The sequence below is a fragment of the Harpia harpyja genome, chromosome 8 (genome assembly GCF_026419915.1).
Source record: "Harpia harpyja isolate bHarHar1 chromosome 8, bHarHar1 primary haplotype, whole genome shotgun sequence".
Lineage (NCBI taxonomy): Eukaryota > Metazoa > Chordata > Aves > Accipitriformes > Accipitridae > Harpia > Harpia harpyja.
This window is the reverse complement of record NC_068947.1, coordinates 5574186-5599146: the sequence shown is the minus strand read 5'-3', so window position 1 is coordinate 5599146 and position 24961 is coordinate 5574186. Positions and strand designations below refer to the sequence as shown.

The 24961-nt window shown below is 38.3% G+C and overlaps 1 protein-coding gene across 4 annotated transcripts in view; it reads left to right on the top strand.

The window, feature by feature from the left end:
• Nucleotides 1–24622, top strand: part of TAB3 (TGF-beta activated kinase 1 (MAP3K7) binding protein 3) — a 48683-nt gene extending 24061 nt beyond the window's left edge. Inside the window, exons 2-8 of one of the 4 annotated variants that reach the window (XM_052794196.1) lie at nt 3831–4019; nt 7059–8193; nt 8434–8511; nt 11753–11913; nt 15165–15258; nt 16858–16941; nt 19993–24622. In XM_052794196.1, coding sequence (XP_052650156.1) covers nt 3918–4019; nt 7059–8193; nt 8434–8511; nt 11753–11913; nt 15165–15258; nt 16858–16941; nt 19993–20141 — 1803 coding nt within the window. In that variant the 5' untranslated portion in view covers nt 3831–3917 and the 3' untranslated portion in view covers nt 20142–24622. Of the gene's footprint in view, nt 1–3830; nt 4020–7038; nt 8512–11752; nt 11914–15164; nt 15259–16857; nt 16942–19992 lie in introns of those variants that run through there. The other 3 variants (XM_052794194.1, XM_052794193.1, XM_052794195.1) reach the window with 3 other exon arrangements.
• The last annotated feature ends 339 nt before the right edge of the window (nt 24623–24961 follow it).

The window sequence follows — 24961 nt, the reverse complement described above, 5'->3', positions numbered from 1 at the left end:
ATCCGTCTGTGTTTTCTCATCCTTGTAATCTAAAGATTTAAATAAACTTTTAAGATGAAGGAATTTATGTAAAATGTATAGAAGCAGAATGCCTTTGGCGTGTTGCTTTTGTAAAGTGATTTGTTTATTATTGTGTTTTGTCGTGTTGCTTTTTTCCACTTATCCTTCAAGGCCCAACTGTTATTATAAAACTCTTAACAATTAACTTTAAACTGATGAGGCCTGAGAAACTGTCTTCCAGGTAACCTGTTTTCTGGAAGTTCACTCAGGAATTATTTTAGTTGCTGCATACATTGTAATTGCATAAGTGTACCAGTACATAATTTATAAACTTCCAGATAGTATGTATTGACCTAATCTATTTTTCAATTGGATGTCATTACTGATGATTCATGTATCTTCATTTTAGGTGATTTAGTGCTTCAGAAATAACAGTAGTGAAATGAATTGCCTTCTGTATATATTTGAACACATCTGTGGGGAGTATCAAGATTATAGTAATTGTACTTTATTTTTCATTATTTCAGAATAGAGGCGTCAGTTGATTGATGGAACTGTTGACTATTTTCTTAACTTGCAAGGTACACAAATGGCTTAGGGAAAGAAGATTAAATTTAAGATACTGTTTCCCTGTACATATAATTCAGGCATGTAAAAGGTGTGAAAAACTGATTAGTGTACTTGTTCAGGACTGGAGTCCTGCTTTGCATAATCCCCAAGGTTCACTAGTGGCTCCCAAGGTCATCTCTGTGTGTTAACACAGCGGGACCAATTCTGCAACAATATCCTTTGGTTTTGCCATTAGAACTGCCATGTATGTAGCAATGTTAATTTATTCCATCCCTGTGAAATGCTTTTTAACTTGAGTTTGGGTACCCTCAACTCATTTTTGAGAGTTACAGATGAAGCGGCTTGCTTTCATTGTGACTTTGGGTTGGTTGTTGATGTGTTCTGCTCTGTGAACTTTCAATAATTATAAGGCTGGTAGTGTACACCTGGACATGTCAGCATGTCCCTTAGCCTGTGAAAGAAAGAAGTTTTGAAGGATTGCTTTCCTAGTCTCCTGTGGCTCAGCAGGAGGTCTTGGCTAGAGTATTTTAGCTGTGTGGTCTGTGCTGTAAGCTCTTGGCTCTCCGAACAACTTGCTTCTCCACCTGCCTGGTGCTGTGGAGCAACATGGGAAGAAAGTATTGTATTCCAGCCAGTCTGTGCCTGCTTAGAGTGGAAAATGTGCAGTCAGCTGTAGGCAGGTCAAGCAGCATAGACGGGACAAAATGCTGGACAATAGGTAGGACAAAATGCCGGGCTCGTAGATACGGCAGTAGTGAATTTTGTGGTTTTGGCTGAAAAATAACAAATTTCCGCAGTAGTGTAACCATGGAATCCAAGGAGTTCTGAATGATTGTGTGTTCATGCTTCTTAAGACAATTATTTCTGGTTTCTTGTAGACTTTTCAAGGCTATCTGTGTAACTGTGAAGGCTAGAAGCTTCAACTCTTCAAAATGAGAATGGAAATTTCTGTTATCCGTTATTTGTGTTTAGAAGAGAACTCTGATAAATTCATAGTTGGCCAATAACTGCCAATTACTTTGAGTGTTAGACCTTTACTCACCACAACTTCAGGAAGCGTTAGAAAACCATCAAAGAAATTATTAATTTAGATTGTTATAAAAGCATTGTAGAAAAACATTGTATGTATTGATGGTGTATCTCCAGCCTGCTCACCCATGTTACATTTGAATTTGCATTTGAAGAGAGAAGTGATGCAAAGGCTTTTGCTCATGCAAATGAAATTATTAAAATTATTATCTTCTGTTTCAGATTTTCAGATGCTGTCATTGTTATTCCACAGGGGTTTTAACTGCAGGTTATTCTGGTAGGGTACTCCTGCATTACTGCACTTCATCCTTGCCTCCTGGGAAAAGGAGAGTTGTCTAGAAACACATAGAGTGTGATTGCTGTCAGGTTTTCTTTGAGAATTCTTGTGGCGGTCTGCTTTTCAGAGTATGATGTTTGTTTGTCATTTAGGAAAAATGAGTTTTATAAAAGATCCCCTACTGTGAGTGTAGATATGAAGTTTCAGCTAGCTCTTGTAGTCAGTGGAAACTTGTTTCCTTTTAAAATAAAAGGGGTCCGCAGCGTTACTGCAGCAGACAGAACTGCATTGTGATTTTACAATGTAAGTTTATTGTAGTATTTCTTAAATCACAGCAGGATAATTCACGTATCTCACCGTTCTTTAAACTTGTCTCATTTATCTTGAGAAAGTGTGATGTGACAGATGTAAAACTGGATACTAGAATATATCAGATATGACAGAGAACAACCCTTCCTGTAAGCATATGTGTTATTTAATGAATGCTAATGTCAGTTAACAGCTGTCCACATACAAAGTAGCCAGACAGTTGACTTGACCTTTTTTTTTGTTGTGGTGGTGGTGGTTGTTTTGCCCCTTTTCAGAGAAAGGAAGTACTATTTAGAAAGAGGTGAAAAAAGAAAGGTGTGTTTATTAAGTATTCAAAGTAATAAAAAAAAGAAACCACCAAAGCTTTTTTTACCCTAAACCTGACATCTTATATTTCTTTGAAGATGTATGTTCTATGTGCTTGCCTATGAAAACTAAGAGACTTTCTTAGGAAAGATGCAGGAAACTGTTGGATTTCATTAGTGCATAAAGGTGTACATATGTTTGTGCTGGTCTGTTGTACTGCTCTAGACTGCTATTAGAAGTTGAGCTAACCAGTGAAAAGCTGACTGGAATACCTATACTATGTGCCACCCAGTATTACACTGAGGCTGAGATAAGCATAATTTAAATTTGGGACTTCGAGTAGCTAACATATTACTTGAACACCAACTCTGCTGGTATCTGACTTTCATTTCCGTTTTTGAAGACAGCACTACATTCTCTGCAGTTATGAATTCAACTGAGTAGTCATGTTGGAAAGGCTTGTGAAGCTTAGCGATAATAGATGTGTTACAGGGGCTATGTCACGCACCACCTTCATGCAAAGTCTTTGTGAATCTTTACTCAGAATTCAGCTGCCTTTTGATGACTGCTGTGATCATGAGCCACAAGTGAGAAGAGCATTTGTTGACTCAGACTGTATTTGCCTTCTAGTAGTCCTTGGGTATTGGAAGTTCAGATAGAATCTTTTCACTGTTGAATAGAAGAATCCTGAAATGGAAAGAGGGGTTTTTGTCACTAATCATGTCAGTATGAATGTAATAGGTGCTTTACAAAAATCTTGGATGCTTATCATAATCCTAAAAAGGACTCTTTAAATTCTGTGTAGCTCTTGTTGTATTTCACAAAAATTGCTCCCAACTTCTTGGATTTGTAATGATGTAAAGAGGAAAGGGTTTAAGGCCTATTACTAGAGGAGTATTTTTGGATAATTGTGCTATTTAGTTTCCCAGCCTATTATTTCTAGCATGTTGTAAATAAGAGACATGCATGCTTTGCAATAACTTTAGACTTTTCTACAAACAGTTCAGAATTTCACTGGGAGTAAATATGTAACAGTTCCATTTTATGCAGGTCAGATTAATTTAAGTTATGCCTACATGGTACCACAGTGGGACTGTGTAAAGACCTGAACTAGCACATTCCAGTGAAATGTCATGTAGACATACCCGTGATATGTTAAGTGTTTTAATATTAGAATTTGAGACATGATGATTCCCACTCTTGTGTTTAAGCCATTGTCTCTCTTGATAGCTAGATCTAAAAAAGTAATACAGTAATTCTTTTACACATGCAGCTGAGGAAGGAGGAAAAGTTGTTGTGATGGCTTGGAAGATAATTGATTGTGTTTCCTTTCTTGCAGAAAATGCCAGAAGCCTCAGAAGACCATAATCATTGGAAGGCCTGTTGACTTCCATTTTTTGGTAATCTGGAACATCATCAATCTGGCATGGCGCAGGGCAGTCAACAACTCGATGTGCAGGTACTCCATGATCTCCGACAACGTTTCCCTGAGATACCTGAAGGGGTGGTATCTCAGTGCATGCTTCAGGTATGGTAAAGAGTTTTTAAGAGTCTGTGTATTTTATTTTTGTGGTATGAAAATTGGTTTTAGTAGTATACATGGAGCATAGATTTTCATTCTTCTGGTTTTATTTTGAAAGGGTGGAAGACTCCACTACTTGCATTTTTGTCCTGTCTCTCATATACAAAGATTTTATCATTCTTCACTTATGTTTGTGGGTTTTTTTCTGCAGGCTACTCTTCCTTGTCTATGTGACCTGTGACTGTATGCATACAGAGAATAAGGAAAGTGGCTAATGGGATGATTATTGATGCTGGCTACATAAATAACATACATATACTGAAGGAGATTTTAGCAAACAATGACTCATTCTTTCAAGATAAGGAACTGGCCTTAGCTAGGAATCTAAAGGTTTTCTGTCTTCATGGTATCTTTTTGCCACAGCTGTCCAAAGGTTTATTTTTACTTCTCTTCTTCCAAGTCAGGTAGCAGTTCTTTTTTGGTTTGGGTTTTTTTGGTTTTGTGTTGTTTTGTTTTGGTTTTTGTTTTGGTTTGGGTTTTTTTTTCCATTCCTTCCTTCCACCTTCATCTAAAATCACAAATTGGAAGTGATAATAAGTGACAACACATAACCATTTTTCAAGTCGTGGTCGTCTGGGAATACTTTCCATTAATGGGAAGATTCAGGAGTGGAATAGAAACATGGAAGATCTGGTTTAGCCTTGCGTGGCCATTGCTGAGGTGGAACCTAATGTGATAAACTGCTGCATATGAAAGTAGCGAAGCTGTGTTTGCATCTGTCCCTGGCAGAAGAGAAAGTATACTTACAACTGTGGCTGTAATTTTTGCATTGTGTGTCTTCTAAACCATACAAATACAAATGAATTGCTTTCAGACAAATTTAAAGCAGGGGAAGCCCTGCCATGTAAAGCTTTACTTACCCTGACAGTCATCTCTTCTGGACTCTTAAGTACATGATCCTTTTGATGAACTATGTTTAAGTCATGGACATCTTTAAACTGATAAAATTAAAGAATCCCTAATGCTGCAGAAGCATATGGTGTTCTATATCTATAATACGGTGTTCTGGATAGCTACTTAACATTACATTGCAAGTATCTGTCTTTTTTTTTAAGTGTATAATCTGTTTCCAAACCCACTTCATATTTGTTTTAAGATACATGAGCTGGTTTCCATTAACCTTTTGCAATACATGCTCTAGATTTAAACCAGTGTGAGTTTTAGACCTATCAAAAATTGAGGGTCCTTTGAAATGACGAATATATTCCATACCCTGAGAAAATCAGATTAGGGCCTGTCCTATCTACGTTCTCTCTACCTCCACCCTGATGAAGTGACCTAAGGAAGATGAGGACTCTCTTTATGAAGTCCTCGTTAGATGGCAAGCGGCTGATGGTAGCGGTTAACTTTTTTAGACTGCTGTCTTGGCACTGTGGTGCTGGTTATTATTACAAAGTCTGTTTCCCACGTGTTCTGGTTTTAAATGTTTCTGTGATAGTCTGGATATTCTCATTAACCATTGGGGTCTAGAAGGCGAGCTTGGCATGAAGGGGAAGTAGTCAATGAGTGAGAGCCGTACATAATTAAGTGCTGGACTCTTTTGTCATGTTCAATATTAAGTCTTCACCTGAGAACATGCTGAATATATGTGTTCGTCTGATGGTGAAATCATGAAATTTTGGGAAAGTCATCTTCACTTTAGTATTAAGACGGACTAGGTATCAGTCCTTTAGAAAAGAAATGTAACCGTGACTTTTCAACCAATGGATAGGCTGTTGAAAATAGTTATTGCAAGGCCACGTGACTATTAATATGTATACAAACTTTGTATAGTGATAGCGTTTAAAATAGTGAAACCATTATTAATTTATATTCCTTAGAATGGTATTCTTAGCATGCTAAGGAATGCAGGGCTGTATGCATGTATATATAAATATGTACACACTTGTTGTGGTAAGGAGGTGCTGTATGTCACAGAAGGTACCAGTCTTGAATCACATGTAACCAAGTTAGGGTGCTGAAGGCCAGATGTAGTTGAACTTAACTTAAAGTGAAATTATTTTTCTTTAACTACTGTTTAAAAAAACCCTGAACCACAACTGATAGAGGCTGTTGTATGACAAAGTGGCAAGAAAAAAAATAAATCCACAGTCTGGAATGCTTTCTAGTGATTTTACTCTTTTGGAAAAGCTATCATTCGTGTCGTTCTTTTAACAAGATTAGATTAAGCTAAAATGAGTGGAGAGGGGAAGAAGGGAAAGGGAATTCCCCATTTCACTTTTCATTTGATTCATAATTTATTGTCTGTATAGTTTCAGCTGCTGGCACCACAGAACAAGTCAAACATTTACAGGGGTTATTTGGTTTCCTCACTGATGTATGAATAAACCTTTTTTTAGCCTTGAGCCTGAATTCTTAAAGGCAGTTGAAATTGCGTCAGAATTGTAAGGTGCTTTATGGAATTGCCAGTACTTTTTCAAGCAATACTTATTCTGACTTCATTTTCAAGGCACTAAATTCTCTTCTACCAAGAGAAGATGGTTTAAAATGTTGGGCTTTTAAACTTTCAGGTAAAGAGAAATACTCAGGTAAACAGTAAAATAAAGATGAAAACAGTAAACACTCAGGTAAACATTAAAATGTCATCTGCATTATTCTTTTGACTTCCCAGAGTTTGCAATTTTGATCTAGTTTAATTTGATCTGTGCTGTTACTAGAAGTAATTAATTGTACATACCTGTTCCTTGCAGAAGATGCAAAGAGTTCTAACCATTGCTGTCCCCAAAACTGGACTTGATTTTTTTTTAATATGTCATACTGTAGCTAGTGTTACCATAGCATTTTGCTAGATGCAATGTGAGCTATGTACTACTTGCATACTATGACTTAGAAGGTGTTACCTTTATTTCAAAATTTGTGTCTTTTGAAATGTTATCCCTAGTTGTGTTCAAGCTAGGCTTGATGGCAGCTTCAGTTGAATGCTTGTTGAATGCTGGCTTTTTCTTTTGCTATTTAACAATAATAGGTGTCAATTCTTACTCCTAGAACAACAACAACCTAGATGCCTGTTGTCGAGCCCTTGCACAGGAGAGCAACAAATACTTATATATGGAGTACCATAGCCCCGATGACACCAGAATGAATAGAAATAGCCTTTTGCACATTAATCTGGGTATTCATCCTCATACCAGCTATCATGCAGGGGATGGAGCTCAACTTAATGGTGGTCGTACACTGGTACACAGTTCAAGCGATGGACATATTGATCCACAACGCACAGCAGGTAAACAGCTGATATGCTTAGTTCAAGAACCACATTCTGCTCCCGCTGTTGTGGCAGCTTCTCCCAGTTACAATCCATTTTTCATGAATGACCAGAATAGAAATGCAGCTACTCCTCCTCCACAGCCACCTCCACAGCCATCTTCCATACAACCAGGAATGAACACGTCTGCTATGCAAGGCCCTCCTCCCACGTATATGCACATACCTCGGTACAGTACAAATCCCATTACTGTTACAGTATCACAAAACCTCCCCTCTGGACAGAGTGTACCCAGAGCTCTACAAATTCTTCCACAGATTCCAAGCAATCTTTATGGGACTCCTGGCTCTATTTATATAAGACAAACATCTCAAAGTTCTTCAGGACGACAGACTCCTCAGAATACACAGTGGCATTCATCGCCACAGGGCCCAGTTCCACATTATACTCCCCGTCCTCTACCTGTCTATCCACATCAACAGAACTACCAACCTTCTCAGTATTCTCCTAAACAACCCCAGATCCCTCAGTCAGCTTTTCGATCACCACCGCCATCCCAGTGTCCCTCTCCCTTTGGCTCTCCTCAACACCAAGTTCAGCCTCCTCAGTTGGGTCATCAGAGTTCACATGTTTTCATGCCTCCTAGTCCTTCAACTGTCCCACCCCATCCATATCAGCAAGCATCCCAGACTTTTCAAAAACAAGGCGGTCACTCTGTATCGTATCTTCCTCCTTTTGCTGGACCTAGTTTATCCAAAGGTTCCATGAATAAAATAGAAATTACAGTTGAGCCACCGCAAAGACCTGGGACTGCAATGAACAGAAGTCCTTCACCAATAAGTAATCAACCATCTCAACGAAACCAGCACCCGCTGTATGCAGCCACTACTCCTCCTTCAAGCTCTCCATCAAGAGGTATGTCGGGTCAACCCAAACCTCCATTTAGTGTTAATCCAGTATATATTACCTACACTCAACCAACTGGACCTACAGGTGCACCAACACAGTCTCCTCGGGTAATGGTATCTCAGCCAAACCCAACCATTTTTAAAATCACAGTAGGTCGAGCACCGACTGAGAATCTTTTAAATTTAGTGGACCAAGAAGAGCGTTCTGCAGCACCAGAACCTATTCAGCCTATTTCTGTAATCCCAGGATCTGGAGGAGAAAAAGGAAGCCATAAGTATCAGAGAAGTTCTAGTTCTGGATCAGACGACTATGCTTACACTCAAGGTAAATGTTTCATCCTGCAAATTGTATTACTGTAAAATGCATTTTCAGCTTGATTTTGCTACTTACTAAGAATTTTTGAACCTGTACAGACAAGAATAGAAATTGCACTGAAAATCATCTAATGAGAGAGTTTGTTCTGATTTTTAAAAAATTTTGCCAAATTTCAGTCTAATACATAAAGAATTTCTGAGGTTCTTAAAGTTGCTATACTTTTGATGTTAGGGGAATTTCTTAAAAGAAAACACTGCAGCCAACAACAGTAGATGGTTTGTTCATATACCGTGTGTCCAGTTTGTAAATTCTGCATTGAACTGTGTCATAAATTTACATGTGGATTTTACTACTTTTTGTATTTGTTCCATACTTGAGTGCTTTATAAAACCTGAAGCGCTAACTTCTGCAGGGAATTTGAATCCAATTTACTTGGTTTAGATTGAAGAGTATTAAGTGAAGGAGGAGAGGGAGGTAGGACTGCAGTTGAAATTACTTCAGGTGTCCATACAAATAATATTTCTATTTTGAAAGGTATTAAAATAATTATTTTGAAGAACTTAATCAAAAGTTCACTTCTTCCGTTTAGAGTTTTCAAAGAGGAGGAAGAGATTGGCAGATAAATTTTAGGATGTGCGTTCTGCTGCATTGGGATAGAACATAGTTAGTCTTAATGCCACGTATAAACGAAGAATAAAATAATTTAGTAAAAATAAATAAATAAATAAAAAAAAAATCATGAAACCTAACCTTTAGCTGAAAACTGCTTTTCTCAGAGTAATCTGCTTTATAGATTTGAAACATTTAAAATTGAGCAAATGAATCAGTCTGCAAGCATTCAAACCAATCATTTGGGGTAATGACAGAACGATAATCAGCAGCAATTATTTAAAGAATGTGCGTTGTTTCTGGATTTGCATTTGGAAAAGAGACTCTATTCCTCTGTTGCTCCTTCTAGCCTTCCTTTCACTTTAGAGAGCTGAAATAATGGTTATAAAGCTGACCTGTAGTTCTTGATTTCGTATTTCACTTTGTGTCTTTTGAGCTATTCTAACTCATCAACAAAGAGCTGTAGACCTGGTAGACCCAATTAGAAATGTTATTTGGAGAGAATGAACTCTAGTAGGTCTGTAACTCTTAGGCCATATACTTTGTTTGGTAGCATTCCTATTACAGCTTCATTAAAGATTTTCAGTTACGTGAGAAAACTGTAAGTAGCTTCACATAACTGAGACATATTTTGAAATGTTTAAATCTGGTTTTGCCTTTGTATCTTTCACTAGATTTGTGTATTTGGAAAACAAAATCAATAAAACTAGTTAGTATATGCTTTTTGGGACATCTGCTTTTGTGGCAATACCTACCACAGCTGGGACTTTATTATAGCTTTTGGTATTGCTGCACTCTGAACTCTTGATAGGAATAAATTGTAGAAGAATAGACGTTATATCCTCTACTACCACAAAGGAGTCCTAAAGAAAAGTATATTTAACAGCTTAATACAGGGAACAAGTTTATTTAATTTTCTTCTGAATATGAACCATTGTGAAAAGTGTTACCAAAAATCCATTCTGGTGTCTGTACTTTCACTGTTTCTTTGTAGTGTGAGTCATGTTTGATGAGTTGTACTACAGTATAATGTGAAGCTATGTAATGTAGTCATATCAGATGTTAAGTTGGAGGAGTCTCACAAAGACAAGGTTTCATAGTAATTAGTGGAAAATCATACAGCCTGGTATGTGTACTTTTGTTTTTTCCCTTTAAGTTTTGCGATCTCTTACTCTACTTGGATGACTTATGCTACCTCAAAAAATAGAGAACAGTTTTGTTCAGTAATACTGGTGCCTGTATTATAAAAACATCTGATGTTATTCTTGGATAGGATTTTCAGTGTTTATTCTTCGGCCGTGAATTGGTAGATCCATACAAAATCCAAAGTATAGTGCTACATTTTTGCACAGAATGCTGACAACTGATAAAAAACACTGTCATTTTTATGCTTCTGACTGTTACTTTTTTTTTCGTCCTCCCCCAGTAAGCTATGTCATATTGTTGCTTATTTTTCGAACTTTTTTTTTTAGGTAGTATGCAGATATTCTTGAAATATTATGTGGGTTTTTTCTTTGCCTGTGTTGGATAGGGCTGAAGAAAAGGGCAGGTGCTAGCTGGTGCTTTGTATGAAATAGCATTTTGCAGATTCTACAATGTCTTCGTACATTTGAACAGTTCGCTGGAACATTGTTATATGAGCAGTGTGCTTGTTTGAATAGCCACAGCAAATTTCTTTTATTTTTCTCTGTCCTAGTAGACTTTAATCAGGTAAAACCAGCCAGATCAGAAAGTGCTAAGCATCACACTGATTAACTTGACCAGTTTTGCATCATGATGAAATACTGAGGAAATGCTTTTCCTGCAGAAACTGAGTATTATTTTCTAGCTAGTCAAAATTCTTTCTTTGGCTGCTCTGGGAGCCCAACATCAGTTTGTGACTGAGAGTCATATATTTCAGTACTGTGACAAAAATACGAGAGAATGATTAACAGCAGACAGAGGTTAGAGGACAGTGAATCGGCTCTATTGTAGAATTAAAGACTCTGAAACACCTGAGCTGCCCCCACTTTTTATTTTCTGGATTCTCTGGCCTGTTTTATTGAAGTTCTATAGTTTTGCTTTTGAGCACTGGGGAACTTACAGTACTGAGAATTATGGTACTCTCTGAAAAGCTAAGACTACTTGAAGTTATTTTAGCATAACCTATTATAGCAGTAAAAAAACAATTCAGTACTGACATTTGGCTGATGTCTCAAGGCTAGTGTGTCAGCTGCTATTGAGCAGCAGATATGAAGTGTGTGTTACCTTCTGATCTTACATCTGGTATTTAATTTTTTTTTTTTGTCAGTACAGTATTAATATAACTAGGTTGCTGTTTCATCCTGAGAAGCTGTCTCCTTGTACAGGTGCCTTTGTATTTTTGAGACGAGAAAGACCAAATGCAAAAAAAGAAGCTTTGACCAAAATGGTAATATCAACTTCGAGTTACTGTCTAAAATGTGTTTTTATTCTGGAAGAACTTTGTTCTAAATTCTAGTTCATTTGGCATGAAAGCATCTTCACACTGATACTTGGCTGCATGTTTATGATCACTTTTTTTTTTCCAGAAAGGTCACTCATGAATCTTATGCATAAGTTAAGAATTCAGCTTTCCAGGTTTTTGTGTGCTAGTAACTATTTCTTTCGTGTAAAACATTAGCCTTGCTGTTACATCAACGAGCAAGGATGGAGAGATTAGCAAAGGAACTGAAGCTTGAGAAAGAAGAGCTCGAACGCCTGAAAGCTGAAGTCAATGGTATGGAGCATGATCTAATGCAGAGGCGGCTTCGAAGAGTTAGCTGTACAACTGCAATTCCAACAGTAAGCAATTTGTTAGTATTTTAATTCAAGATAAAAAATAAATTTGTATGTTTCCATGGACTGAAGTATTCTACAGAAAAATATTTTGGGGTATAAAATCTTCAATCTTTGGAGATGATTTTTTTGTAAGTTCTTGGCTTGTCATAAGCCAGCTCTTATAATTTAAGAGACACATACCTGTCCAGCTTTCTTAGTGTTCGCAACAGGATTTCTGAGACTTTTATACATGTGCGTTTCTGGACTACAGAACTGATAGATAGTTACTTTCCTAACGACCCATAAAAGCGTATGTCCAAATCTATTTCAAGAGCCTGAGCCATACACAGCTTGTTGTTCATGCAGCAATGTTTCTTTTTTTTTTTTTTTTTTAAAGGTCTTTGTTGTATTGAGGTATTTTGTTGTTTGAGTAGTTGTACCTCATAGACAATCGTGTGCCAGGTAACTTTTCAGTGGTGGTGTTGGCTCAAATAGTTGGCACCTCTCTCTCCTCTTTTCCTTGTTGATTCTTCCTATCTGCGTAACTTCCACCTGCAAGTGACTCTAGCCCAAACATCTGTATGGCTCTGATAGGAGAATTCATCTGACTGAAAAATAACTTCCACTCTGTGCAGTTGTTAGCCACATCAGTTCAGACTTACTCACTGTGTTGACATAGACAATGCACACAGATGTAGGCTGGAAGACAGAGTAGGGGCTGTTAGTGGCTTAACTGGTATGGCTGCTGTATGTCTTGCCTGTCTCAGGGCAGCATTTGGCAGGTATGTTCCTGGGAGGAATAGAGAGACGCTGTCTGAGTGTGCAGGGATGAGGTTAGGAAAGCCAAAGCCCAACTGGAGTTGAATCTGGCACAGGATATCAAAGACAAAAAGAAGGGCTTCCATTAGTACACAGGTGACAAAAGGAAGGCTGGTGAAAATGTGGGCCCATTGCTCAATGAGATGGGGGACCTGGTTACATAGGACATGGAAAATGCTGAGCTACTGACTGCTGCCTTTGCCTCAGTCTTTTCGGGCCCTCAGGAATCCCGAGTCTCAGAGACCCCAGGAATAGTCTGGAACAAGGAGGGTATACCCTTGGTGGAAGAAGATCAGGTCAGGGAATACTTAAGCAAAGTGGACATGCATGAGTTCATGGTCTTCAATGGGATGCACCCACAAGTGCTGAGGGAGCTGGCAGATGTCATTGCAAGGTCACTCTAGATAACCTTTGATTGATTATGGTGTTTGGGAGAAGTGCCTGAAGACTAGAGAAGAGCAAATGTCACTCCTGTCTTCGAGAAAGAGGACCCAGAGAACTACAGGCTGATCAGCCTCACCTTGATCCCTGCGAAAGTGATGGAGCAGCTAATTCTAGAGCCCATTTCCAGGCACATGAAGGACAAGAAACTGATCAGCAGTAGTCAGCATGGATTCACCAAGGGGAAGTCAAGCTTGACCAATTTTATAAACTTCTAGGATGAAAAGACTGCCCTGGTAGATGAGGGGAGAGCAGTGGTTATTGTCTACGTAGACTTCAGTAAGGCTTTCAACATTGTCTCCTGTAAGATCTTCATAGAGAAGCTGAAGTATGGGCTGGATGAGCAGACAGTGAGGTGGACTGAAAACTGGCTGAACAGCCAGGCCAAGACTGTGGCACAAAGTCTGGTTGGAGGCCAATAACTAGCGGTGTACCACAGGGGTCAGTACTGGGTCTGATCCTGTTTAACATCTTCCTTAATGATCTGGGTGATGGGGCAGAGCGTGCCCTCAGCAAGCTTGCTGATGACACAAAACTGGGAGAGCTGTGCTGCCATTCAGAGGGACCTCAACGTGCTGGAGAAATGGGCTGGCAGGAACCTCATGCCATTCAGCAAGGGGAAGTACGAGGTCCTGCACTTGGGGAGGAACAACCCCATGCATCAGTACAAGCTGGGGGTTGGCCAGCTGGAAAGCAATTTTGCAGAAAAGGCCCTGGTGGTCCTGGTGGCGACCAAGCTGAAAATGGGCCAGCAATGTGGCAAAGGCGGCTAATGATAACCTGGGCTGCATTAGGCGTGTTGGCAGCAAGGGGAGAGTGGTTACCCTTCCCCTTTGTTCAGCACTGGTGAGGCCACACTTGGAGTATGGTGTCCAGGAGCAGGCTTCCCAGTACAGGAGAGAGACGTCGTCGTACTGGAGAGTCCAGTGGGCGGTCACAAAGATGATTAAGCATCTCTCCTGCGAGGACAGGCTGAGAGAGCTAGGACTGTTCAGGCTGGAGAAGAGAAGGCTCGGGGGGGGATCTTATCAATGAATCAAATACCTGAAGGGAGGGTGCAAAGATGACGGAGCCAGGCCATTTCCACTGGTGCCCAGTCACAGGACCAGAGGCAGTGGGCACAAACTGAAACACAGGAGGGTCCCTCTGAACATCAGGAGCAACTTTATTACTATGTGGTTGACTAAGCACTGGCACAGGTTGCCCAGAGAGGTTGTGGAGTCTTTATCTTTGGAGATACTCAAAAGCCGTCTGCCATCTGGGCAGAGGGTTTGGACCAGATGACCTCCAGAGGTCCCTTCCAACTTCAGACATGCTGTGATTTTTGTGACTCTGTGATGTGACGATGTATCCTGGAATAAGATAGTTATTCCTACATATGTGTTAATAATCACTGCTGCTAGCATTAAGAACGCTTTGTATTCCAGTAACTTAGGGTTTCTTAATGATATGCAAATATATGGACTTAAATAACTGATTATTCTGTTAAGAATAATTTACTGTCTTGAAGCATTGAACGATTTAAATATACAGGGCTAGAAGGTTTGGCATGTTGGAGCTCCTTGGGGTGATGCAAATAAATAAACTTCAGACCTTATTTGGTTATAATCAAGTAATAATTAATGTGAGCTGCAGCTCATATTGTTTCCTGATCATCTTGATGTAAACTCACGTAGCAAGTCATCAATTTATACAGAATTTTATAAGGTGTGTGGTTTTATAAACTTGAGCTCAGCTATGTCTTCTTACCAATGAATTTTAGTATTAAGTAACTTGTTCATTTTTGTTGGTTTGGTTTGTTTTCCTCCTGAAATGCAAATAGAAGAATGTTTTTTGAGGGAATAAATTGGGTAGGGGGAACAGGACACACAGTGGAATCTTGGCTATTTTTTTCAGTGCCTTATCTGTACTCCAGTTTCTAATAAAGCTGTTGACAAAGATATAGCAATGTTATTTCTATGTCAGATAGGATGCTGACTTTCCCACAGTTACTATTTTGGGTTGTTTCTTTCTAGCCTGAGGAAATGACCAGATTGAGAAGCGTCAACAGACAGCTCCAGATAAACGTTGACTGTACACTGAAAGAAGTTGATCTCCTTCAATCTAGAGGTATAGAATTCATAGTTTTTTTTAAAAACATAATTTAGATATGGGCGGGAGTGTTGATCTGCTTGAGGGTAGGAAGGCTCTACAGTGGGATCTGGACAGGCTGGATTGATGGGCCGAGGCCAGTTGTACAAGGTTCAACAAGGCCGAGTGCCGAGTCCTGCGCTTGGGTCACAACAACCCCATGCAGCGCTACAGGCTTGGGGAAGAGTGGCTGGAAAGCTGCCCGGCAGAAAAAGACCTGGGGGTGTTGGTCGACAGCCGGCTGAATATGAGCCAGCAGTGTGCCCAGGTGGCCAAGAAGGCCAATCGCATCCTGGCTTGTATCAGAAGTAGCGTGGCCAGCAGGAGCAGGGAAGTGACTGTCCCCCTGTACTCGGCACTGGTGAGGCTGCACCTCGAGTACTGTGTTCAGTTTTGGGCCTCTCACTACAAGACAGACATTGAGGTGCTGGAGCGTGTCCAGAGAAGGGCAACGAAGCTGGTGAAGGGTCTAGAGCACAAGTCTTATGAGGAGCGGCTGGGGGAACTGGGGCTGTTTAGTCTGGAGAAAAGGAGCCCGAGGGGGGAGACCTTATCGCTCTCTACAACTATCTGAAAGGGGGTTGTAGCGAGGTGGGGGTTGGTTTCTTCTCCCAAGTAAGAAGTGGTAGGACAAGAGAAAATGGCCTCAAGTTGCGCCATGGGAGGTTTAGATTGGGTATTAGGAAAGATTTCTTCACCGAAAGGATTGTCAAGCATTGGAACAGGCTGCCCAGGGAAGTGGTTGAGTCACCATCCCTGGAGGTATTTAAAAGACGTGTAGATGTGGTGCTTAGGGACATGGTTTAGTGGTGGACTTGGCATTGCTAGGTTAAGGGTTGGACTTGATGATCTTAAAGGTCTTTTCCAACCTAAATGATTCTATGATTCTGATATAGTATGTGCTTTAAATGTGGATACTTGGACTCTTTAAAGTTCAATTTTGATTATCAACTTCTCTCTAAAAGGTGTCTTTGTCAGTTGCGACCTCATAAACTTGACTTGTTAATATTTCTGTTGGCCAAGTTAAATTACATTACCAAGAAAGTGGTGACTTAAAAGTGACTTTGTCAAGAGCAAATAAAAAAAAGAAAAATTCTCCTTAGTGAAGGTTCTTTACTTAAATTTTTAACTTTTTGCTGACAAGGGCTCTGAACAAGTAATACAAAACAGAACTACAGGTTCCAACCGAGAAGTTGGCAAACAGAAATCTACTTAGGTCTTTAAAAATCCTCTTTCTGCAACAGAAACTTGACATAAGTACAGTCAAATAGATTAGAATATGCATAGTCCTCCTTTTTTACCAAGAATGTGTCCTACAGAAAGATTTACATTTTCACATTTTTAAAGCAGTACAGAATGTTGAGCTGGAGTTGATTCTTCAGTATGAGATTAGCCTGCTAAAAAATACTAGAATCAACACAAAACTGAAAATATGTGACAAAAGACTACTCAGGAAAAAGCTAATATATAATGTCATAATAAAAAGATGTAGAAAATCTGAAGACTCTAGATGTTCGTATTCCTGGCATAGGCATGTAAATAACCTTTGAGTTAACGCTTTCTTTTCTTTTCTGACAGGGAACTTTGATCCGAAAGCCACATATAACTTCTATGATAACATAGAGCCTGGTCCTGTTGTGCCACCAAAGCCATATAAAAAGGGTAGGTCAACAAACAAGCATCAAGTTACCTAATCTGCATTGAGAAAGCTTTTTTTTTTTTTCCCCTCTTTCTTCTCCTTTTTTTAAAAACCCCTGTGATGACAGGAAGCAATTCTAATTATTATAACTTCTCTCTATAAACCAAACCAGAACATTTTTATATGAGTGCAGTAATCCTGTCTACAACTTGTTTTCCTCAGGCAAGTTGTTGCAAATGAATGTTCCGTTAATATGTTGTTTGTAAATGCTGTTACTCACTATTAGAAAAAGGGTTGAAAGTATACAAACTTTTATGTGTTAACTTGAGCTTCCTAATTATTTTTTTTAAATACTTATAGGTTAAAAGCTCTGTCAGGTTTGTTTATCTGTCTTCTAATACGTGTTGTTAGGATTTTATAGTTTAGTTGGGATCTTTTATGCAAGTTGAAATGGTCACAGCAGCTTTTTAAAATTTGCATTTATATTTTAATTATATTTTAACTTGATTGGTCACACTTTATCTATTTTCTGTGTGGAGCGTGAATTTCACAGTAGTCCTGAAGTTTAAGCACAGGAAGCGCTTCAGACATCGTAAGGACAAGGCAGAACACATTTCCTTGCATTGGTCTAAAAAGAAAACAGTGTCCCACTTGTACAAGTTCATTACTGGTTTCTAAAATTTTTTGTGCTCATTATATAGTGTCTAGGATTCATATCCAGCTTAGGACACTCAAGTTTTTATGTAAGCCCAGTAGCTATGTACTTAGTCTGACTTTTTGCCCAGCGGAGGTTCAGTCCATACATCCCAGAGTGACTCAGCTTGCCCTAAGCAGACTCCTAGGGGCAGTGGAGCTCAGCAGTTCTGAACTCCACTATGTTTAGGGGTCACATTGGAGCAGAATCCTACCTTTTGTCTCAGGTATTTTTGAACCTTTGGTTTTTGTTTTTACTTCCTGAAATCTTTTAAAAGAATGGTTTCAAATGTCAGTGGAAGTTTTTAAACACTTTGTGTCTTTCTGCTGAAATAGTCAGTCTGGGATCCTGTGCTCTGATACAGACAAAACAGTGGTCTTTTCTCTGAAAATGTTACGTGTGATAAGATTTATAATATTGTGTCTCCTCTTACTGTAACTAGCATGTACTAAACTTGTTAGTGGAAAAGAAGTCACTGCTCTGAATCAGTAATCATATAGTCTGCTTGAAAATCCAGATTTTGTAAATAAGTTCTAGTTGCTGATAAGCGCTTTGCAAAGGTTTTTGCAGTTGAATATTGAATTCATATAAGGAAATTTTTCCCCCTCTTTTGAAACAAGTATTTTACCCTTCAGTAGAATAAAATGGTTAGTATGTGGAAATTTAAAAGAAAGAGATGATTCTGATTCTATGAAAAGAAGGCCCAGAACTGCTGCTCGTGGTTCAAAAAAAAAAAAAAAAAAAAAAAAAAAAAAAAACAACAAACCAATACTGGGATGAGTTCCCTGCATAGGTGGTAGTGTCCAGGAAAGACAGTAGCAGCAGGTGAGCAGTGGCATGAAAGCAACTGCCTGAATTCATGTTAAATTGCAGTGCATGTGGTTGATTTAAGGGACTGCTACTTTGTGATGCTTGAGGAGATCCTCTTAATTACACTAGGCTATTTGATTTATTATTTCAAAGCAAAATAATGTGCAAAACTTGCATGAAATAAGTGATTTTATTTGGCAATTGCAAAGATAGTGTCTTGTAAGGATTTGTACGACTTTTATGACTAGCTTCCCGGTTTTGTCTGTCAACTTATTAGAGATCAGTTTTAGGGCTGGTGTACTGTATTCTGAGCTTGGCTTTTAACACGGAGTCATCAAAATAATCTTTTTTTTTCTTTAAAAATTCCATTTCCTTAATATTCAGCTGTTGAAGGCGTGGGCAGATAGACAGGTATGGGCAGACAAGGGTCTGCTGTGTGCTGCCATCTGGCTAGTCAACATGAATGCAGCCTAGTGCCCACACTACTTGCTTCCTTAGAAGGAATTTGTTGAGGCCAAGCGCTGTTAATGTGACTATGCAACTTCTGGACTGGAGAGGGTTTATGTCTGAGCAAGGAGGTTACTTTTATTTTCTTTAAGTATGTCTCTGAAGACAGACCTAAGTACTATTTGCACCAACTTTGTCATCAGCCATCTGCTAGAGTTCTTAGCAGATGACAGTGTGTGCACTTTGAATTACAAATTACAGTCCTTTTTTACAACTTAAGTTCTCTTTTAATTAAGCTGTTGTACAGATGTTTGTTTAGCAGATGGGTATCTTAACCTTATGTTCTAGGTATGTGTGCTAATGTTGTTTTGAATACTAGCATTTTGTAAAATGTTGTGTTTCCACACCCTAGGAGTATTTGTCACTTTTAGTGACAAAGCTGAGTCTTTCCGTGGGTTAATACCTAATGTATGATTTGCATATGTACTGATTTTATGAATGAAAACAGACTTAAGTGCTGTTTCACCTACACACATCCCTCTGCAAAGCCACAAGGAGGAAAAACAATCATCTTGTTTTGAAACACGCCTACCCTTTTATTTTTATGTTGTATTTTCTTCAGCCTGGATAAATGCTAGAAAAAGATGCAGAAAATGTATCATCTGTCATACTGTTTGAAGGAACTAAGTTAGAAGTAGTCTTTCACTTCAGGTAAAGTAGGTTTATTGGAATTTAGGATTTGGTAATAGACTGCTGTACATAAACCTATGAAATCATTCCTTAACAGGATGGTGTTGCAGTGCCAGTAACAAACTTTTCAGTGTGTTTTAAGCTATTAAACCTTTAGCAGTAGCAATGAACTAACAGTGGTGACTGCTTTTTTTGTTTTTAATGTAATATGGTTAAGTGACTGTTTACAGAAGTGAAATACTTTAAATATGCAGATTTCACAAACTGAATTAGAAGTGCTTTAGCAGAAGACCTTTAATGTTACCTAAGCGGAAAGGTTTCCATGTTCATTTTAAGATAGAACGTTTAATGAAGTGACAAACCAGTAGTACGATCTTGCCTATCATCGTTCTCTTCTGAAAAAGAAAAAATGTTTTCCTTTGGCTTTTTTTAGAGCATCAAACCAGCTCCAAACAGACTCCACGGACTCAGCCAAGAGATGAAGACTTTGAAGGGGCTCCATGGAATTGTGATAGCTGCACCTTTCTAAATCACCCAGCACTAAATCGCTGTGAGCAGTGTGAAATGCCACGATACACCTGAAAAATCAGGAAGGGGCTGCACTGGGTTGAAAACAGGCTCTCAAGCCGACAGCTGTAGGAGGAGGAAACATGGGGAACCTTTCAGTCCATCTGCCCAGCCTTTGCCAGTCAACAATCTTCATATTGCAAGGGGTGGGAGTAATGTGTTAAGATATTTCTGCTTGTGCTACACTAAAAATAAATAAATTAAGGGTGAAATTCTTTCTTATCCCATTGCAGTGAGCAAAGCAGAAAATGAAACCTGAAAATGTAAAAGGATTAATTTGGGGAAGAATGTATACAGGAGAGCAAGTAACTACTGGTGTTTAGTCCTGTGGTTATAGTTACTGCTTAGTGGCTCTAAAAAAAAAAAAAATAAAATACTGTTTTTTTAAAAAAAATATAGGACTCTTAGTAATGGTGTGAAATGTTACACTTAACCAGAAAAACTGAAGAGCCAGAGCTGACTTAACCTGGCCACAGCTAGCTGGAAAACAAAGGCTCCCTGTGCTTCTAGATTGTAAGCTACTGAAAAAGAAGACAGGTAAATGCAACGATAAATTTTGCAATGTATAAAAAACAAGGAGAAGGGTATTTGTAATTGCTGCTTTTTTTCAGGGTAACTTATGTCTACAAAAAATTGCTGTTTGAAATAGTAACCTAAGGTGACTAAATGAGATACCGTATGAGTGTTTCAGAGAGTTTAATCAGAGGTAATTTTTTTACAATCCCTTTTGCTTGTACAGTGCTCACCTGGCTGTGTCAACACGGTAATAAACTAAGAATGAATTCTACCGTATTACGGATGAAAATACTGCTGCATGCTTTCATTAGGCCATTGTGTTCCAAAGCTAAAAGTATGCTTTTATATACAACAATCTTCTAAGCCTGTGCTGCGTAGCAGCACAGTGACATATGCCAAACACAGACTACTCCAAATTCGGTTTGGAAGACTTGAGCTCAGCCATGGTCGTGTATGAGAAGAGTTTGTACCCAGTTCCTTAGGCCTTTTCAGCTTCCAATTTGTGAAGAATTCATGATGTTTACAGCACAGAAGGTACTTTGTGCCCCAGCTCAAAGTTAGCTGAAAAATAATTAATCAATTAGCTCTTCAGTAAAGGTTTATTTGCACATTGTTAATAAACCAGCCTGTATAAAATAGCAGATGCCAGATCCTGAAAAAGTACACACTGCATTCTTTTTATTTTGGTCAGGAAATATTTGCTGTAGGTTGAAGAACACAAGACTTGCAACTGAAGATCATACTGGTACTTTTATGCGTATGATATACTGTATTATAAAGGTGATGTTCAGTTTGTTTGGATGCTTCAGGTTGCTGTAATAAAGCACTCAATACTAGTGAAATCTAACTTGGGTTTGGGCAGCTGAATGATTGTTAAACAACTGTGCGACTGAGTAGGATGTTCTTGTGTACTGGTCAGAAGCTGATACAGTGCATTTCAGTTTTTATGGTATAACTTTGTCAAGATTCAGAAACACAACCAAGCACGTCAGCTGAGTTATGGTAATTGACTTTGCAACTGTGAGGCAGAATGTGCTAGCTAAACCTTACCAGAAGAGATTTAAACTACTTCATTTTAAATTGTTCTTAGCTCATGGCAGCCACATCCATATGGTCAATTACTGCAATTCACTTGATGTGTGATAACATGTTAAACTGTGGTAGAACAATCATGTGTCTGAATCCTTATTTAAAATAAAGCAGCGTTTGTAAGGGGTGGGTGGAGGAAAACTCATCTTGTCTGCATTGCTCAATCTGGTGTCTTCTCTCCCTGCAGTTTATAAAGATAACAGTAAAAATCAAACTGTGATCTTAAATGGGGAACCAATATTTTATCTGGCATTTTTCAATATGTTCTTGCACTAATTAAATCTTCAGCATAATTTTAAATAAGCTAAGAGATCTCCAGCAATCAGTGTGTACCACTGATGAGCAAAACAAAGTCAAAGGCATCAGAGCTCGTTTTCCTTCCTTCCTTCCTTGTGATTTATATTATTATGTGGGGAGCTCATCACATGTGGAAAAGGGCTAAAAAAATTAGTGTCAAATGAGGTTAGAAGGCAAATATTAATTTTGTTCATGTAAGTGGACAGTTTGACAAAACTGAGATAACTGGAAAACAGATGAGCAGAAGCATTGTACCTAGGATAAGCAGTACTGCTGCTGCTATCAGCCGTATAATGAATTACTCAAAACAATACCAGTAACTTCATGACTTTTCTGTCGTGATGCCTTTGCCTTTGTATTATTTCAATTTTCTGTTTATTCGTACTTCTGCTGAAGTTCTAGAAGCATTTGTTTTTGCTGGAATTACAAAATGATAGCAACTGAAATGACAGTCAGCAAATGAGAGTAGGTGTGTCATGCATCAATACAGTTGTGCCATTTTCAGACAGAATAGATGCTACTTTTGAAGGGGGGGGGGGTGGGCAGGGAATGCATGCAGTCCAATAATTCCCTGCACTGTAATAATCATAAACAGAGACTTGCTAATCTTAGTCATAGCTTCACCAGAGGAAGTGAAGGAAGGCTGCCGTGACAGCAAGATACTTTCTGGAAGACTGAGTGCCGTTAAATTGCAAATTAATTCCTTTGTACCAATAATTTTACTCCAGTTTTTCAATTACTCTCATTTGTTGCTTGTACAAAAAAAAAAACAAAAACAACCCTTCTGTTGTATTCTTTTATGTGTAAATGCTCATACTCAAACATTAATAGTAAAGACTTTACATGGTGCTTGAATATTTCTAGTTTGTTAGAATGTAAATTGTATTTTGAATATTGGAAGATCCATTTTCCTTCTGAAAGCAGGTGACGCCGTTCACACCCCAACTGAATTGTAAATTATGCCAAAAAGATTGGTTGATGTAATATTTATTGAATGCACATAAAACCCTAATGTCAGTTGGCATACAAAATGCACTGTATTGTATAAAACTTTTGTGCGTGCGTGTGTGTGTGTGAATGGTGGGATGCTGATGCCATTGTGTTGAGTTAATGCACTACCTGTGTTTTCTTTTTTTTTTTTTTTTTTTCCTTAACAACTGAGCTTTCCCTCAACCATGCTACTAGAGTGGTAGAGTTTGTAACTGACCTGGACATTCAGATATCCAAAATGATTTCGCTGTTCATTGAAATTTTATAAAGCTTATTTTATATTTACTGTGCTATTAAGATGAATTCCCTTTTACTTATAGAATACTACTGTAGTTCTTTAAAAGTTTATTTAGAGTGGGGCTTGTGGAAAATGATTCAGAATATAGTAAACCAAAAGAAATCCTGAACTTTGGATCTACTTTTAATTTGATGTAATTATTAGTCTTGTTTGGGTGAAGAGGAAAGGGGTGGGAAGTCAAGCAAAAGGAAGTACCTTGTAAAATGTAGTCTTAGATCAGATTGAATTGTGTATCTGTGTGTCTGTGGTATGTGTGTGTTTCCCTTGAAAAATGGGAGGTGTGGTGAAAAGGTGTAATAATTCTTAAAAGAGCTGGTCTCAGTACTTTCTGATTATGATATACTACTAAATCACATTTTTAAAAAAAAAAACAACCTTTCCTTTCAGTTACTTTATCTGTCCCAGTTATACATCTCTCATTTCAATTTCTAAATACCTTTACATTTAATACTGATTGTAAAACCCCTTGAAACTGAAATAAATATACTTGAGTTGAAATGGGGACAAAACAAAATAAAAACAATAAAGAATGTTTTTAAAAAGAATGTGAGAATATTAGATATGTTAAAAAGAAGCTTGTCATCAGGATGATAGTTTTTGTTTTAAAATTCAGTGGTATACCCTAGAATGTGAAAATGACTATCCTGATGAGAAGCGGACAGTTGGACATAAACAATTCATCAGCTTGTTTGGTACCACAGAATTTACGTGCTCTGTACTACAGTGACTCTAAATCCCGTAAAGAAAGAAGACATGCACAGATATCACATCTCATAGTCAGTACTGTCTCTATGTGCTGCTGCATTTGTTTTGTTTCAAAATGTCAATATTCTATGAAGCTAGCCATGACTGAATTTTGCCAGATTTCTTCAGTTTGGGGCTTTCATTGCTGTTTATGTCCATAAATATTAATGCGAATATTTTTCTTGGTTTTGAATAATCAGAAATCAATGGAGTTAATGCAATATTATAATCCTGCATTTTCAGTACCTTTGAAGCCAATTTTAAAAAACTGTGTTCTTGAAACTTATTTATTTATGGTGGCACCAGTGTATCTAATCCATATTTCCTGCTGTGTGAAACCCTGTTAAATTTTTTCATTAAAAAAAGAAGACACGATCTTGTTTAATCCTGTATATATGGTGTCTACATTCTAGATTTGTGTATGCTGTGAATGAACTTATTACTAAGAGATGAAATTGTATAAAAGCATTCAGAGGCTATGCATGCATGGTACCTCCAGAAAGTGCTTACTCCGAATTGCAGATTCCTGCAAAAATAAATTAATAAAACTAAGCAAACATCACATCCCGCATTTGTTCTTGTATGTAGTAGGAAACGTTTGAAAAATACAGCCTTTTTGCTTTCATAGTCTGATTGTTTCTGGTCTTCTACTTGAACCCATAGCTATAGCAGATTTGTTTCGGCGGCTTTGGGGGTTTTCTTTTTGGTGGTCAATATGATTCTCTCAAGGCACCTGGTGAATGTTGAACTGGGGTCCAAATCCTGTCCCCGTGAATGTGGACGGCTTGTGTAAGCAGGAGTCCCATTTAGATGATGGATATTCTGTGCAGCTTCTGGTGTAGAAACAGGACATAGGATGTTCAGAATGTGAAGTTCAGCTCATCACTTTTCTCTTATTTTT